We start from the raw sequence: 18,902 nt of genomic DNA, 5'->3' as shown, positions 1-18,902 counted from the left end.
AATTCATATACATGCCATACATCTCCATACATCTCTGAAGTACTAGGTTCAGAGGTTAAGAACCTGTCCAGTATTAGACAGAGGTAAGTGAAGGAGCTGGCAGTCACACAAAGCTCTGCTCTTATTTGCAATATTATATTGCCTTACATCTGTTTACTTAGCCAAGTTCTACTTAGCTCAGTCATTATTCCTCTTTAAAACATCTTTGAGCCCAACTGGAGTAGCTTCACACTCTTCTGAACTACAAGAGAGCTTACTATTGGTATCATTTATGTTTAATTAATTCAACATTGCATTGCTACATCTCAAGTATTGAATCAATTTTTAACTTTTCAACTCCATGTTGTCTTTTCCCAAGCATACTATTTGCTCTCTTAAACAGAGATTGGGCCACTTCTTATCTCTCCAATCCCCATCTCTTAAACTCTGGAAAAGGGTTTCTTATATCAGTTACAGGCAAAGAAAGTATTCCATATGTTGTATATATAGGAAAAAAAAAAACAAGCTGATTAAAAGAAATGAGATAGTAAGCTATCTGCATCAGAAATAAGAACTTCCAGCTTTGTCTAACAGTGTTTTCCTAAGAATGGCACATGTAAGGACTGTTCTTAACCCAACTAATTTACCCTGTAACATTGGATAAAACACAAACTCTGAGTGTATTTCCTCAGCTGGAAAAATGAAAGGGTTGCTGTAAATTAGTGCTTTTAAAACAGCACTCCAGGGAACCCTAAGGGTTCTATGGAAGTGCCTTCAGGAGATTGCCACAGACAACAAAGGGAGACCTACATGGCTTGGATTGCTAGGCTTAGGAATCAGCTGCACTTTTATTAATCTATATATTAAGTTTCCACATAATATTTCATTTGAGAAAAGAATTTTGCTGCTTTAAAAAGAAAAAAGCTGAAAACATCTGGTGCAATAATCTCTAAGATCCCTTTGAATCTAAACCTCTATGATTCTGTTTAGGGAAATTCATGCTAAGTACCATATGCTTGAAGAGAAAAATAAGACATAATCAGAGCTACTCTAATTAATAGATGAAGTTGGCTGTCACCTACATGAAATGAGCTAAAAGAAATGAGTTAAAGAAGAGAAGCAAAGAGCAAGTGGAAAAGGGAATGATATACCCAACTGAATGCAGAGTTTCAGAGAATAGCAAAGAGAGATAAGAAGGCCTTCTTAAATGAACAATGCAAAGAAACAGGGGAAAACAGAATGAGAAAGACTAGAGATCTCTTCAAAAAACCTGGAGACAACAAGGGAGCATTTCATACAAGGATGGGCATGATAAAGGACAGAAATGGTAAGGAACAGGCTAAGAAGAGATGGCAAGAATACACAGAATAACTAAATCAAAAAAGGTCTTAATGACCCAGATAATCATGATGGTGTGGTCACTCACCTACAGCCAGACAACCTGGTGTGTAAAGTTAAAAGGGCCTTAAGAAGCATTACTACAAACAAAGCTAGTAAGGTGATGGGATTCCAGATGAGCTATTTCAAATCCTAAAAGATGATGCTGTTAAAATGTTTCACTCAATATGCCAGCAAATCTGGAAAATTCAGTGGCCACAAGACTGGAAATGGTTAGTTTTCATTCCAGTCCCAAAGAAGGGCAATGACAAAGAATGTTCAAACTATCATACAACTACACTCATTTTACATGCTAGCAAAGTTATGCTCAAAATCCTTCAAGCTAGGCTTCACAAGCATGTGAACTAAGAACTTCGAGATGTACAAACTGGGTTTAGAAAAGACAGAGAAACCAAAGATTAAATTGGCAACATTTGTTAGATCATTGAGAACACAAGGGAATTTCAGAAAAACATCTACTTCTGCTTTATTGACTACACTGAAGTTTTTAACTGTGTGGATCACAACAAACTGTGGAAATTCTCAAAGAGATAGGAATACCAGACTATCTTAACTGTCTTCTGAGAAACCTGTATGCAGGTCAAGAATCAACAGTTAGAACCAGATATGGAACAAAGGACTGGTTCCAAATTGGGAAACGAGTACATCAAGGTTGTATATTGTCACCCTGCTAATTTAACTTCTACACAGAGTACAGCATGCCAGACTCACAAGCTGGAATCAAGATTGCCAGGAAAAATATCAACAACATCAGATATGCAGATGATACCACACTAATGGCAGAGAGTGAAGATGAACTAAAGAGCCTCTCAATGAGGGTGAACAAGGAGAGGCAAGTGAAAAAGCTGACTTAAAACTCAACATTCAAAAAACTAACATCATGGCATCCAGTCACATCACTTCATGGCAAATAGAAGGGGAATAGTGGAAACAGTGACAGATTTTATTTTCTTGGGCTCCAAAATCACTGTGGACAGTGACTGCAGTTATGAAATTAAAAGGCACTTGTTCCTTCGAAGGAAAGCTATGACAAACGTAGACAGCATATTAAAAACAGACACATCACTTTGCCGACAAAGGTCCATACAGTCAAAGCTATGGTTTTTCCAGTGGTCATGTATGGATGTGAGAGTTGGACCATAAATAAGGTTTAGTGCCAAAGATCTGATGCTTTCAGACTGCGCTTGAAAAGACTCCTGAGAGTCCTTTGGACTGTAAAGAGATAAAACGAGTCAATCCTAAAAGAAATCAACCGTGAATATTCACTGGAAGGACTGATGCTGAAGCTAAAGCTCTAATACTTTGACCACCTGATATGAAGAATCTACTCATTGGAAAACACACTGATGCTGGGAAAGATTGAGGGCAGAAGGAGAAGCAGGTAGCAGAGAATGAGACGGTTAGATAGCATCACTGACTCAATGGATAGGAATTTGAGCAAACTTCAAGAAATAGTGAAGGACAGGGGAGCCTGGTGTGCTGCAAACCACTGGGGTCACCAAGAGTCGGACACAACTTGTGACTGAACAACAATAAAAAAAGAGTGCAAAAAACACAAAAAAGCGGCCTAGTCACTTCACATTATTTTCACTATTGTTGGCCTTACTTAAGGATATTAGTCTCTAAATTAAATAGAAATACTGACAGGAATACTTCCCTGGTGGCTCAGTGGTAAAAAAAAATCTGCCTACCTTACAAATAGCTGTGAAAAGAAGAGAGGCGAAAAGCATAGGAGTAAAGGAAAGATATAAGCATCTGAATGCAGAGTTCCAAAGAATAACAAGAAGAGATAAGAAAGCCTTCTCCAGCGATCAATGCAAAGATATAGAGGAAAACAACAGAATGGGAAAGACTAGAGGTCTCTTTAAGAAAATTAGAGTTACCAAGGGAACGTTTCATGCAAAGATAGGCTCAATATAGGACAGAAATCGTATGGACCTAACAGAAGCAGAAGATATTAAGAAAAGGTGGCAAGAATACACGGAAGAACTGTACAAAAAAGATCTTCATGACCCAGATAATCATGATGATGTGATCACTAATCTAGAGCCAGACATCTTGGAATGTGAAGTCAAGTGGGCCTTAGAAAGCATCACTACAACAAAGCCAGTGGAGGTGATGGAATTTCAGTGGAGCTGTTTCAAATCCTGAAAGATGATGCTGTGAAAGTGCTGCACTCAATATGCCAACAAATTTGGAAAACTCAGCAGTGGCCACAGGACTGGAAAAGGTCAGTTTTCATGCCAATCCCAAAGAAAGGCAATGCCAAAGAATGCTCAAACTACTGCACAATTGCACTCATCTCACATGCTAGTAAAGTAATGCTCAAAATTCTCCAAGCCAGGCTTCAGCAATACGTGAACCGTGAACTTCCTGATGTTCAAGCTGGTTTTAGAAAAGGCAGAGGAACCAGAGATCAAATTGCCAGCATCCACTGGATCATGGAAAAAGCAAGAGAGTTCCAGAAAAACATCTATTTCTGCTTTATTAACTATACCAAAGACTTTGACTGTGTGGATCACAATAAACTGTGGAAAATTCTGAAAGAGATGGGCATACCAGACCACCTGACCTGCCTCTTGAGAACTCTGTATGCAGGTCAGGAAGCAACAGTTAGAACTGGACATGGAACAACAGACTGGTTCCAAATAGGAAAAGGAGTACGTCAAGGCTGGATATTGTCACCCTGCTTATTTATCTTATATGCAGAGTACATCATGAGAAATGCTGGACTGGAAGAAACACAAGCTGGAATCAAGATTGCTGGGAGAAATATTAATAACCTCAGATATGCAGATGACACCACCCTTATGGCAGAAAGTGAAGAGGAGCTAAAAAGCCTCTTGATGAAAGTGAAAGAGGAGAGTGAAAAAGTTGGCTTAAAGCTCAACATTCAGAAAACGAAGATCATGGCATCCGGTCCCATCACTTCATGGGAAGTAGATGGGGAAACAGTGGAAACAGTGTCAGACTTTATTTTTTGGGGCTCCAAAATCACTGCAGATGGTGATTGCAGCCATGAAATTAAAAGGCGCTTACTCCTTGGAAGAAAAGTTATCACCAACCTAGATAGTATATTCAAAAGCAGAGACATTACTTTGCTGACTAAGGTCCGTCTAGTCAAGGCTATGGTTTTTCCTGTGGTCATGTATGGATGTGAGAGTTGGACTGTGAAGAAGGCTTAGCACCAAAGAATTGATGCTTTTGAACTGTGGTGTTGGAGAAGACTCTTGAGAGTCCCTTGACTGCAAGGAGATCCAACCAGTCCATTCTGAAGGAGATCAGCCCTGGGATTTCTTTGGAAGCAATGATGCTAAAGCTGAAACTCCAGTACTTTGGCCACCTCATGCCAAGAGTTGACTCATTGGAAAAGACTCCTATGCTGGGAGGGATTGGCGGCAGGAGAAGAAGGGGATGACAGAGGATGAGATGGCTGGATGGCATCACGAGATGGACGTGATTCTGAATGAATTCTGGGAGATGGTGATGGACAGGGAGGCCTGGCGTGCTGCAATTCATGGGGTCTCAAAGAGTTGGACACGACTGAGTGACTGAACTGAACTGAACCAATGTAAGAGATGTGGGCTCGATCCTTGGGTTGGGAAGTACTCATGAATAAGGAAATGGCAACCAATTCCAGTATTCTTACCTGGGAAATATGATGAATAAAGGAGATTGGCCCTCTATAGTCCATGGGGTTGCAAAAGAGTCAGACACAACTTAGCGAGTAAATAATAACAACTGACAGGAATAATAGAATAGGCCACTAACAAACCCTAATATCTGATTATGAATTACTTTACCAAGAAGATTAACAAAGCAATAACAAACTAAGCAAGTCTCCTGAAGAAAAGAAGGTGCATGCAGAAGGGAGGGCTTATATAAGACATTTTGATAAGCATCAAGTGGAGGAAGCAGGGTCTACGGTAGATGCTGGACTGTGGGCAGATGTCAAAAACAAGAAAGTCAGGCTGCTAGAGAAAAATAGTCAGAAAGCTGGTAAATAAAATCTCTAATTTCAAGAAGGTAAAGGTCCTGGAAGAAAATCCAGAGATCTGATGTGTTAGGTAGTCTGTAAAATGTCTATACACATTATCCCATTTAATCTTAATATCTCTATAAAGTAGGTACTACTATTTGGCAGATAAGAAAATTATATTGAGCAAAGTTCAGTAACAAATTCATTCAACTATCTTTGGAAGCTGAACTCTTAGTCACTATATTATAATTCCCCTAGTCTCTGAGGGTTGCTTCTAACTTCATCTATTTACTTAAAAAGTATGCTTTGAGAGCCTATCACATGACAGGTACTATTCTAGGTGGTAGGAGAACAAAAATGAAAAGAGAATTTTGGCCCTTTCATGAAGCTTATATGCTTTAGGAAAGAACTAGAAAAAAAAGTTGTTCATTCATTGTATAAATAAATGAAGAATCAGGTAGCAAGATATGTCAAGAAGAGAAATAAAGCAGTAAGAGGACAGAAAGTAATCAGAGGACAGAGAGAATTATACAAACTATTTAGGATGGTCAGGAACATCCTCTGTAAGGTGGTATTTGAACAGAAACCTGAATAAAGTGAAGGAGTATGCCAGATATCTTAGGAAAGAGCCAGACAGTGGGAATGGCAAATGCAGAGACAACAGGACAGAAGCATGCACACAGTATTTGAGAAGGAGTTCTGTAGATAAAGGGAGGGTAAGGGAAAAGGATTATGTGCTGGAAGGTCAGATGATGGAGTCCTCCATTCCCTGACATGCCAGTCCCTCCAAAAACCGCAAGACTCATTCCCTGGATTCCATTGCCCGTATGGTTAGGTACATTACATTTTGTGATCTCATCTTCTATTTCCCCCTTCACCATTTAAAATACTGCAACTATATCCTCTCAATCTCAAGGTCAATTACATATAATTTATATATACCCTCTGCCTCATCTGTGAATGTTCATTTCATCAGGTTCAAACAAAAACCTGAATCTCCCTGAATAACATTTTTCCTTCCCTGTAATCTTCTGGAATGGTGGCTACTTTCTCTCCTACATGCCTCCTATTAGACATGGAGGGAGGGTTAAGATTTCTTGTACTCAATGATATTTCTAAGCAATTATCGCCCTGTTCTCAAAAAAAAAAAAAAAAAAAAATCCATACCCTTCAAATCCCATACCATCACCTTTTCCCTCTGCAAGTAGTAGTTGCCAACTACTGACCCAAAGTCAGTTTCATCACTCCTCAAAGACGTTAAGTTTCTGGATCATTGTCACTCACTACAATACCATTCCTGAATAATTGTTGACTTCAGTATTTTTGTATATCATTGGCTCTTAATATTTGTATTTGTGTACGTACCCTGAATCCCTCTGGAGGTCTAGGAGAGAAGCCATTGATAAATTCAATTTTTGGTCTTTAGTTTACTCTTATTTTGACTCAGCAGCATTTTTCCCTTTAAATACTTCCCTCTATTAGCTTCCAGGATATTTGCCTGGTTTTTCTTCAGCCTTCTTGCTCCACTGTTCTTAGATGTCCCCTCCACATCTTTTTGATCTCCCTAACCTCTTGGAGCACTCAAGGGCTCAGTCCTTAGACCTCTGATTTATTCTATATATACTCTCTCAAAGCAAATTCCTATTACCTCCTGGCTTAAATGCCATATATAGAGAGACAGATATAGATACAGACATATACATAGATAGATAGATGACTCCCAAAATAAGTTCACAACTCACATCTCTCTCCTGAACTCCAGGCTTGCATATCTAGTACCCTAGATAGTATCTCAAGTTCAGTGTGTGAAATTATGTTATATAAAACCCCCCAACCTACGACTTCTACAGTTTTTCCATCTCAATTAATACCTACATCTTTCTCATCTCATTGATGGCTGCTATTAATATATTCTAGTTGCTCAGGCCCCAAGCTTGGAATCATCACTGATTCTTTCCTTACTGTGTTCTCTAAACCCTAACATCTGCCCCCAGTTCTCTTTCTAACTTCACCTTCCATTACTCTTGCTCTCTCTCACTTAGCTTTAGCCATGGCAATCTTCTTGGTATTCCTCAAACACTCTCAAATCAGACCTCTGTATCTGAAGATTTCCACCTGGAAATCTTATCCTTCAGATGTCATCATTCCTTTTCTTATTCCTTTTAAGGTCTTTAGTAAATATTTTTTCTACCTTAGAACTTATCACTATCCAACATATTATGATTCTTATTTACTTAATTGTGCATCTCCTCCACTAGAATGCAAGCTATAGGATTACATGGATTCTTGTTTTGCTCATTGTTGTACTCCTATTACCTGGAACAGTGCCACATACTTGATAAGTACTTATAATCATTTGATGAATGGATGAATTAATAATGAAAAATGTAGAGAGGCAATTGTGAACATAACTAAATGAACAGAAAGTCTAACGGGGTTGTTGGTCTTTTCTAACTATGTAGGAAAGAATCCCTTAGAAGAAATGGAGTAGCCATCATGGTCAACAAAAGAGGCCAAAATGCAGTACTTGGATCCAATCTCAAAAACAGCAGAATGATCTCTGTTCGTTTCCAAGGCAAACCATTCAATATCATGGTGATCCAAGCCTACGCCCCAACCAGTAACGCTGAAAAAGCTGAAGTTGAACGGTTCTATGAAGACCTAGAAGACTTCTTAGAACTAACACCCAAAAAAGATGTCGTTTTCATTATTGGGGACTGGAATGCAAAAGTAGGAAGTCAAGAAACACCTGGAGTAATAGGCAAATCTGGCCTTGGAATACAGAATGAAGCAGGGCAAAGACTAATAGAGTTTTGCCAAGAAAATGCACTGGTCATAGCAAACACCCTCTTCCAACAACACAAGAGAAGACTCTACACATGGAAATCACCAGATGGTCAACACCAAAGTCAGATTGATTATATTCTTTGCAGCCAAAGATGGAGAAGCTCTATACAGACAACAAAAACAAAACCAGGAACTGACTGTGGCTTAGATCATGAACTCCTTATTGTCAAATTTAGACTGAATTTGAAGAAAGTAGGGAAAACCACTAGACTATTCAGGTATGACCTAAATCAAATCCCTTATGATTATACAGTGGAAGTGAGAAATAGATTTAAGGGACTAGATCTGATAGATAGAGTGCCTGATGAACTATGGACAGAGGTTCGTGACATTGTACAGGAGACAGAGATCAAGACCAGCCCCATGGAAAAAAAAATGCAAAAAAAGCAAAATGGCTGTCTGAGGAGGGCTTATAAATAGCTGTGAAAAGAAGACAAGGGAAAAGCAAAGGAGAAAAGGAAAGATATTCCCATCTGAATGCAGAGTTCCAAAGAATAGCAAGGAGAGATAAGAAAGCCTTCCTTAGTGAACAATGCAAAGAAATAGAGGAAAACAACAGAATGGAAAAGGCTAGAGACCTCTTCAAGAAAATTAGAGATACCAAGGGAACATTTCATGCAAAGATGGGCTCAATAAAGAAATTGTATGGACCTAAAAGAAGCAGAAGATATTAAGAAGAGGTGGCAAGAATACACAGAAGAACTGTACAAAAAAGATATTCACGATAAAGATAACCACAATGGTATGATCACTCACCTAGAGTCAGACATCCTGGAATATGAAGTCAAGTGGGCCTTAGAAAGCATCATTATGAACAAAACTAGTGGAGATGATGGAATTCCAGTTGAGCTATTTCAAATCCTGAAAGATGATGCTGAGAATGTGCTGCACTCAATATGCCAGCAAATTTGGAAAACTCAGCAGTGGCCACAGGACTGGAAAAGGTCAGTTTTCATTCCAATTTCAAAGAAAGGCAATGCCAAAGAATGCTCAAACTACCGCACAATTGCACTCATCTCACATGCTAGCAAAGCAATGCTCAAAATTCTCCAAGCCAGGCTTCAGCAATACATGAACCATGAACTTCCAGATGTTCAAGCTGGTTTTAGAAAAGCCAGAGGAGCCAGAGATCAAATTGCCAACATCCGCTGGATCATGGAAAAAGCAAGAGAGTTCCAGGAAAACATCTACTTCTGCTTTATTGACTATACCAAAGCCTTTGACTGTGTGGATCACAATAAACTGTGGAAAATTCTGAAAGAGATGGGCATACCAGACCACCTGACCTGCCTCTTGAGAAACCTATACGCAGGTCAGGAAGCACAGTTAGAACTGGACATGGAACAACAGACTGGTTCCAAATAGGAAAAGGAGTACGTCAAGGCTGGATATTGTCACCCTGCTTATTTATCTTATATGCAGAGTACATCATGAGATATGCTGGGCTAGAGGAAGCACAAGCTGGAATCAAGATTGCCGGGAGAAATATCAATAACCTCAGATATGCAGATGACACCACCCTTATGGCAGAAAGTGAAGAAGAACTAAAAATCCTCTTGATGAAAGTGAAAGAGGAGAGTGAAAAAGTTGGCCTAAAGCTCAACATTCAGAAAACGAAGATCATGGCATCTAGTCCCATCACTTCATGGGAAATAGATGGGGAAACAGTGGAAACAGTGTCAGACTTTATTTTTTGGGGCTCCAAAAAATAAATCACGGCACATGGTGATTACAGCCATGAAATTAAAAGACAATTACTCCTTGGAAGGAAAGTTATGACCAACCTAGATAGTATATTCAAAAGCAGAGATATACTTTGCCAACAAAGGTCCGTCTAGTCAAGGCTATGGTTTTTCCAGTGGTCATGTAGGGATGTGAGAGTTGGACTGTGAAGAAAGCTGAGCACTGAAGAATTGATGCTTTTGAACTGTGGTGTTGGAGAAGACTCTTAGGAGTCCCTTGGACTGCAAGGAGATCCAACCAGTCCATTCTAAAAAAGATCAGTCCTGGGTGTTCACTGCAAGGACTGATGCTGAGGCTGAAACTCCAATACTTTGGCCACCTCATGCAAACAGTTGACTGATTGGAAAAGACCCTGATGCTGGGCGGGACTAGGGGCAGGAGGAGAAGGAGACGACAGAGGATGAGATGGCTGGATGGCATCACTGACTCGATGCACATGAGTTTGGGTGAGCTCCAGGAGTTGGTGATGGACAGGGAGGCCTGGAGTGCTGCAATTCATGGGATCACAAAGAGTCGGACACAACTGAGCAACTGAACTGAACTGAACTGAACTATGTGTATAGTATTTAGTATCTTAGAGAGATAAAATCATTTTTCATGAAGTTGAACAAAATACGAAGAAACAAAGAGATCTGGAAAAGATCTATTGAAAATAAGAAATATGACTGCTATAATTTTTAAATCAATGAAGACAAAGAAAGCAAAAGTGGGAAAATTTCATAGATCTTAGAACAAAAATGAAAAAAAAAAAATGGAGTGAAAAGAAAAAAGGAGATCCAGTTACAGAATGGGATGGTGGGGTACAAGGAGAGAAAGTTACTAAGAAATTTTTTTTTATATATCTCTCAGTTGAAGGAGAGTCTTTAAATTGAAAGTACTCATCAAATACAAAGTCAGTGTAAGGACAGAAGACCCACAGCTTATACATTATTATATAATTTCTGAAACAAAAAGGATAAGAAGAAAAGCATACGATTTTGAAGAAAGAAAAATTTGTAAAGAAAAGAGTAAGAAGCAGACTTATCTGCCACCAAAATAAATCAATGCTTAGACCTTTAAATCTTTTCCTAAGATATAAAGCCATAGAGATAAGTTTGATACCCCATATTTCCCTTTTCCAATTCCAACATCCATGGTCCTAAAGGAAAATTATTTTTGATATTTCTATAGATATTTCTATATCTAGCTGAGTTATTAACCAAACAAGAGGGCAACATAAAGTCACTTTGAAACAGGCACTCAGAAATTTTACTTCTCAGGTACCTTTTCTGAGGTAATTACCTAACAATGTTCTCCAACAAAACAAGTATGCAAATTCTGTAAACAAAAAGAAAATGCAGAATTAACCTAGGAATAAAGAAACCCCAAGATCTTGAGCTATTACTAGCTCAAGAAATTGATTAAACCATATACTCCAAGAAAAATGACTCCAAAGAAGAATGGAATATATTCCAAGCAATAAATACAAGGGCTAAGGAAATGGATGAGTGGTATAAGCATTCTAAAATTGAAATTATGGGTAAGGAAATATGATTAGAAAGCACCAATGATCTCTACATTGAAAACTATTTTATATAGAACAATTAAAAACAAAATTGGTTAAAAGGGACCTTAGAAAAATGGGATTTTAGAAAAACTTATTTATATATTCCATTTGATTAAAAATGTAATATGATATACGGCTTCCCTGCTGTGTCAGATGGTAAAGAATCCACCTGCAATGCAGGAGACTCAAGTTCAATCTCTAGGTTGGGAAGATCCTCTAGAGAAGAGAATGGCTACCCACTTCAGGATTTTTGCCTGGAGAATTCCATGGACAGAGGAAGCCTGCAGGCTACAGTCTATGGGGTCACAGAGTTGGACACATTTAAAAAAATAACATGACATAAAATAAGAATAAATGTGAGGATTACTAACACTGGCAAATAAAAGTATGATGAGGAAGGATATTTACATAGGATCTGCTCACAAATTCCTTATTAGTTGCCAAAAAGAAATGGAAACTTCAGTTATAAACCTGGTAGACCACCCCTAAATCAAGAAATCAAAATGAATCAACACCACACAGTTTCAACAGGAAGCTAAAAGTAAAACAGGTGCTAAAAGTGAAAGTGAAAGTTGCTCAGTTAGGTCCAACTATTTAAGACCCCTACAGTCCATGGAATTCTCCAGGGCAGAATACTGGAGTGGGTATCCTTTCCCTTCTCCAGGGGATCTTTGGAACCTAGGGGTCAAACCCAGGTCTCCCGCACTGCAGGTGGATTATTTACCAGCTGAGCTACAAGGGAAGCCCAAAACAGGTGCTAATGAATAGGAAAAAAAAGAGAACAAGAGACACAGAAGTTTCAATGAGGATGAAAAATAGATGAGTGACACTGTTAGGGGAAGCACATTGATTGAAACCACCCACCCTGGCCAGGCACCATAGTAACCATTTGCATGAGTTGTTTTATGACAGGAGATCCTGATAAGGAACAGGGAACTAATAAGCCGTCACCAACCAGAAGAGTTCTGGAAAGGTCTAAAGGAGACACTGCGTGTCCGTCCACTTCCCAGAATCCCTCTCGCTAGCATCCATCTTGGCTGAGCGATGCGTGCGCCACCAGGAAAGACTCTGAATTAGAATGATTGGCCAAAGACCACCAGGAAACTAATCCCATCACCATAAAACCCAAGACTGCGAGCCACACAGCAGAGCAGTTCTCCTGGATTTCCTTACCCTACAGTTCTCCTGGGTTTCCTTACCCTACTGCTCTCCACCCAGGTGCCCTTTCCCAATAAAATCTCTTGCTTTGTCAGCCCATGTGTCTCCTTGGACAATTCATTTCCGAGCATTAGACAAGAGGCCAGTTTCAGGCCCTGGAAGGGGTCCACCTTCCTTGCAACAACACTCTGCTATTCCCTTACGTACGGATTCCATTTATAATCTTCTTCTCACCTTTGCCTGATCAACGTCTTTCACCATTCCATCAGTAGTCACTTATATCAGCAATTCTCAAATTATTTGTTTCCAGAATAAAATTCTTTTCTAGATTTCAAAGCTATATTTTCCAAAAGCCAACTAGAATCTTTAACCTTTATTTCTTCAGATTCTTCACATTCACTATATCAAAATCACTATCTTCATCTTCCTTTAAACGCCAGCATTCCACTACCATGAGTTTTCTCTATTAGTAAAATTCATATACAGCCTCATCCAAAAGTGAAATCTCAATCATCATCAATTACTTTCTCTCCTCCATTTCACATCCAGTTCAATGATTTTTTAAATATCATTAAATATCCATTATTTACTATATGCTAGGGAAGAAAAATCAATAAGACACAAATCCTATAAATTTTCTCACCAAAATGAGGTTCAAATTTATCCATCTGCTCCATTCCCAGTGCCATAGTCGGTATAGACTTTCATTATCTCCTATAAGATCTAACTCATCTTCATATCTCCAATCACTCCTCTTCCCTCAGCTTCACAATGGAATTAGCTTTTTTTCTAAATCTCAGATCTGTTCATTTGACCAGCGTGTTAAAATTATCAATGGCATAATTAATGCCAAATTTAAAGAGCTTGGTTAATGACTAGGAACAGTATTTTTCTATCATACTTAACAGCAAATGTCATAAGTTTAAAAATAGTTATTTTGGATAATTTATTCAAAAAGAGGAATCTCTTTTGTATATAAAGTTTAAAACTGCTTAGAGACAAAGAAACTAGTGATGAATATATTCAATATGTCTATATTATAGGAATTAACCCAAATATTAAAATCTAAGTAATCATTTTGACTTATTAACATTACAGAAAATTGACATTTGAGCAAATTCTTATATATACCCATGGCAAAAATTTTTCTCAACTACATGGTTCTTAATACTTCTTTGAAATTTAGAATCTATCTAAACTCAACTCCATATACTTTTTTATAGTGAAATAAGATTGACGATATGGATGTGATAGAGTAAGGAAGAAAAACAGTTTCTGAAAATGTGAGTTGAGCATCAAAATGTCTGTACTCTTTTAAACCAATAAAGCTTTAATAGAACATCTACACTGGCATGAAAAGCAGCAGATGAAATGTGAAATACAGGAGGTAGAAATGAAGAATGTGCTTTGTTCTACAACCATTACTATGTGCAGCCTTGAACTGTGTATTTACCATTAGACTAGAATGGACTCAAATGCCCAGCATAGAACCTATACTCTTGAAATCCAGTTTCAGGGTAAAATAAGATTTATTATCAATTATCAGATAAATGTAGGAAAAAAAATATTTTCTAAAGAGACATTGATTGATATATAAGATTTTGCTTCAAGGACTTATAAACCTAAATAGGTCATGAGTAATTTTAAGTTATGTTGATTACCAGAGAAAGACACGAAAGAACTTTAAGAGGTAATCAGTGTCATGGTTTCCTGCATAATACAAACACATACATACACACAATACCCTTAAGTTCCTCATCAAAGACTGAGTTTTGTCTATGCATTAAGCATATAGTATTTGATCAGAAAAATTTAACTCTAAAAGGAAAGGAGAGGTTTCATTCACTCCTCTACTAATAATACAGGGTTTTAAAAATTGTTCCTACTTTGAAAGTTCAATGCAAACATTATGAAAAAGATTATCAAAAGCAAAGGCAATAGAAATAACAAAAATTTTAGAATGTTTCCTTCCCTAGATAAACCATATAAATATATGTGTGTATATTATTAACCTGAGAAAAGACATTTATATTGTGAATTTATTTCCCCATCAGAAATTTAAAATTATAACATCTACTTACCAACCCAACACAATTGCTTAAAGCCACTTTAGTTGTACTACGTTGATCTTGCAAGTATCCTGTGTAATGACAGTTGTCTAAAAAATCATGCTTCCACTGGGGTCCATCTTTTCCCCAATATTCTACTGTAAAATGTTTGGACACAAAATCTGTGTTGAGAGTCAAGTTTAGGTGAAAGTGCTTGCCATAGGCTGAAAGTTTAAAAAATAACTTAGATACTGCCTGCTGTGGATCGATAGGGTCCATACTTCGTCTTCTCCTGGAGTGTTTATCATTTTTCACAGTAAAGCTGAGAAAAGCTCCATTTTGATCAACTCTTATTGGAATAGTTAGCTGGTAGTGTTCTAGATAAGTCAGGAATTCCTCTTTTGTAATCACAAGGCAGAAAATCCAGAAAAAACACATGGAAGAAAAGAAAATTTAACAGATCAAAGAAGTAGCAGTATAAGCAACTATATTCCTTAAAACTATGCATTATTATATACAAAGTATGGGAAAACATGTTATATTAAGCAAAAATGAAAGAGCAAAAGTTTAAAATCTCAAGATGAATTAAGTTCCAAATATTCCATTCCTTTAAAAAGTATTTTAAAGTTTTTTGAAAGGCTTTTTTAAAATTTAATTTTGAAAACATGAATTCTAAGAGCTAAATTTTATAGCACATAAGAATATTGGTAAAAATACACATACGTAAAACAACAGAATTTCATTCAGATAAAATGTTGTGAAAGTTACCCAACAGAGTTTACACAGAATCTCTACAGCCTTGTTGAACTTTTTGTTTTTTAATTATCAGTTACAATGTAAAATTACAGCAACCACTTTGGAAAACAGCCTAGCAGTTCCTCAAAAAGTTAAACATAGAACTACCATCTGACCCAGCAATTTCACTCTCAGGTATTTTTACAAGAGAAATGAAAACATAAATCCACACAAAAACTTGCACAAAAATGTTCATAGCAGCATTATTCATAATAACTAAAAGGGGTAAATAACCCAAATGTCCATCAACTGATAAATGAATGAATGGATGAATAATATGTGATATATTCATGCAACAAATGATTGTACAATAAAAAGGAATACTGAAACATGTTATGACATGAATGAATCTTCATAACAGCCTTCCTAATCAAAGTTCCTTATCTAATACTATAAAAACACTATGCTAAATGAAAAGAACCAGTCACATAGACTAGGCAAAACTCTATAGACAAAAATAGACCAGAGGTTGCCTAGGACTGGGGATAAGGTGGTTTGGAGGGAAGTGGGGAGTGACCATTAATGAGTTCAGAGTTTCTTTTGGGGTTGATAAAATGTTCTAAATTTGATTGTGATGATGGTTGTACAACTCTGTGAGTAACTGTAAACCAATGAATTGTATATTTTAAATGGGTGATTATATGGTATGTATATTACAGTACAGTTGTTTAAAAATTATCAGATCGATAAAAAATTCAGAAGACTATTAAATATATTTTCGTCACTTAGATGCATTAAATATTACCAATTTACCTTCTTAACCATATCTTCCTTTAGCTAAGTTTATCACTAAGGCAGAACCAAATGTCTGCACACTGCTTCACTGTCTAAATATGAAGTTTACCCACAAATATAAACTCCCATGAAACCATGACCAAATGGAAAAAAAATTTTAAATAATACTTATTTCAATTATAAATAACAGTTTATATTAAATGCTATGGCTTTGTTGATTTGAGAGCCACATTTTGTACATATGGACTTCTTAGATATATACATCAATCCATAATGGTCCTGAAAATCTGGCTTATCAGAACAACAAAAAAAGATCTGTTACTATACATTCATGGGAGCAGAATTCAAAAAGGTATGCTTTCAATAACTCTTTAAGAATTGGACTGGTCTGTGGAAAACAAAATGATCTTCATTCCTAGGACCTCTGGTAACATCTTTTCTATGATAAAAAGTTCAATTTTATGGACTAAAATTATGGGCTTCCCTTGTGTTTTAGTTGGTAAAGAATCCACCTGCAATGTGGGAGACCTGGCTTTGATCCCTGGGTTGGGAAGATCCCCTGGAGAAGGGAAAGGCTACCCACTCCAGTATCCTAGCCTAGAGAATTCCGTGGACTGTATACTTCATGGGGTCGCAAAGAGTCAGACATGACTGAGCAACTTTCACACGTGGATTAGAACTTGACAAGTTGAACTTCTAATTCTTTTATCTAGCTTCTAGTCCTTAGATCAGAATTCTTAAGTTTGGAAACACATTTTTATATTAAGGGTCCACAAGGATCTTACGTCAGAATTTGTCTGGTTTCTTATTCTTCTATAGCAATAACCTCTGGATTCCTTTTGAGCATGATCTTTCCTGTAAACCCTGACAATGAGTATATTAGTAAAGTTAAGAATGAGAAGAAGAGGCCAGGGTCTTCTGAGGAAGACCAGTCAACTCTAAAATGCACTAGATGTTAAATACTAGTAGGACAAGTTAAAAGTCTATTATAGTCATTAACATTTATGAAACTAGCACTGAATTGACACACTAGGTCTCTGCTCCTACCATTATACATATGAAAGAAAATGTTCGTTCAACTAAATATTCAGAATCTTTCATTGCAAGATTAATAGCAATATTTTTTTGTCAGTTTCGAAAGCAGGAATCCTACCTTGAGAACTGTATGAAAGCCTGTAGTCACTATGAAATTCCGATGAAGCCATGACGAGGCTCAAAATCCAGGTAAACGTCTTCCACAAAATTTCCATAATTTAGAAAACTGGATGATTTTTTAGAGGGCTACCTATGTTCTAGAGAGTCAATACCATACCAAAATCGAAGCATAACAATTTTATTTCTTTATAACTTCTTGCAGATTAGTTATTAGATGTTCCACTATTTAGCAGGTATTTTTTCCCAACATCTGGTACTTTCTTCTATATTTGGATTCATTTTCTCAATCCAAAATGAAAATAATAATGATGGAAATTTTCATAAGCAGAGTATTAGGCTGAATAGTCACTAAAAGTATGGCTATTTTTTAACCTAGAAAAAAAAAATTAAGTTAATTGAAAAACATTCTGAATGGACAGATCTATATTGCAGAATGCTTGCCAAAGGACATATACTACAAAATTACATAACTATTCAGACCATTGTTGTCCTTCATAGTGTAAATAAACATTCACGAGACTAAGTACCGAATTGGAAACCTAAATGTTTAGAAGGATAATACCAAAGCTACTTGATAATCAAAGAAGGAACCTAAGGAGGATCATAAAAATTCTCTTCTTAAAACTTTGAAAATAACAATGTATGGGTATATAGTGACTAATCTTTCAATAAAAACCAGGCTGACTTCACAAAGTTCATTTTATGAACAGTACTGATAAACAGTATGTGACTGTATTCCTTAACATTTAGTACACCTCTATCTAGAGTTTGATTTGTTACCTATCATTTTTTTCTTAGAGAGTAGATCTACAAATACACAGTGGTATTAAGCAACTATTTGTGAAAACTCAGACAGTAGCATAAATTAAACTTCTGAAAAGCTGAACCATATTTACTGTAACCCTTGACTCTATCTGGAAATCTTTTGACTCATAAAGCAACACATATGAAACAATTTATCTAGAATATAACTATAAAGAAAAGTAATTCATTTTCTGAAAAGAATTTTTTAAAATTCAGTTCAGGTAACACAACAGATTTCATGTCCTATCTCATGTACTTTTCTTCTGACTTACAATTTCACTCAGAAGCCATGATTTCATATTTTATACAGAACACTGGCATATTTGGCTACCTGATTTTCCAGAATAAGGAAACAAAAAAAAGGACTAAAAGGTAGCTCAGAAAAGGCAACAAAAGTTAACCAAAAAAAGAGGAAAAACCAAAAAGTAGCTTTAGAAACCGAAAGCAATACATTGAAGGTAGAGACAAACGGTCCTTACATAGCTTAATAGTTCATATTGTGTATATGACTGTGTTATAGCTAAATATCTGATATTCAAAAGCTTAACTGTAAAACTAAGTTATTTGGAATACTTCATTCCCTATAGTGCTAGAAATATTGGTTATTACAATGTATAAAAAAACCCACAATCGTTTCAAGTTTCTTAAGTCTGTGTCTACAAATTATTAAATTGATAAACCTTGAAAAACTAATTCAACCAATCAACAACTGTTG

At 36.7% G+C, this 18,902-nt stretch overlaps 1 protein-coding gene across 1 annotated transcript in view; it reads right to left on the bottom strand.

Moving 5' to 3' along the window:
- ADAMTS6 (ADAM metallopeptidase with thrombospondin type 1 motif 6) overlaps positions 1-17,478 on the bottom strand; it is a 277,466-nt gene extending 259,988 nt beyond the window's left edge. The window contains exons 1-2 of the mRNA XM_068990700.1: positions 17,382-17,478; positions 14,732-15,096 (exon numbers count right to left, since the gene is read on the bottom strand). Of these exons, the coding sequence (XP_068846801.1) occupies positions 14,732-15,096; positions 17,382-17,478 (462 nt within the window). The remainder of the gene's footprint in view (positions 1-14,731; positions 15,097-17,381) is intronic.
- Positions 17,479-18,902: the final 1,424 nt, after the last annotated feature.

Source organism: Capricornis sumatraensis, chromosome 18 (genome assembly GCF_032405125.1).
Source record: "Capricornis sumatraensis isolate serow.1 chromosome 18, serow.2, whole genome shotgun sequence".
NCBI classification, from domain to species: domain Eukaryota; kingdom Metazoa; phylum Chordata; class Mammalia; order Artiodactyla; family Bovidae; genus Capricornis; species Capricornis sumatraensis.
The sequence above is the reverse complement of the archived record's forward strand: the minus strand, read 5'-3'. Positions and strand labels throughout refer to the sequence as shown.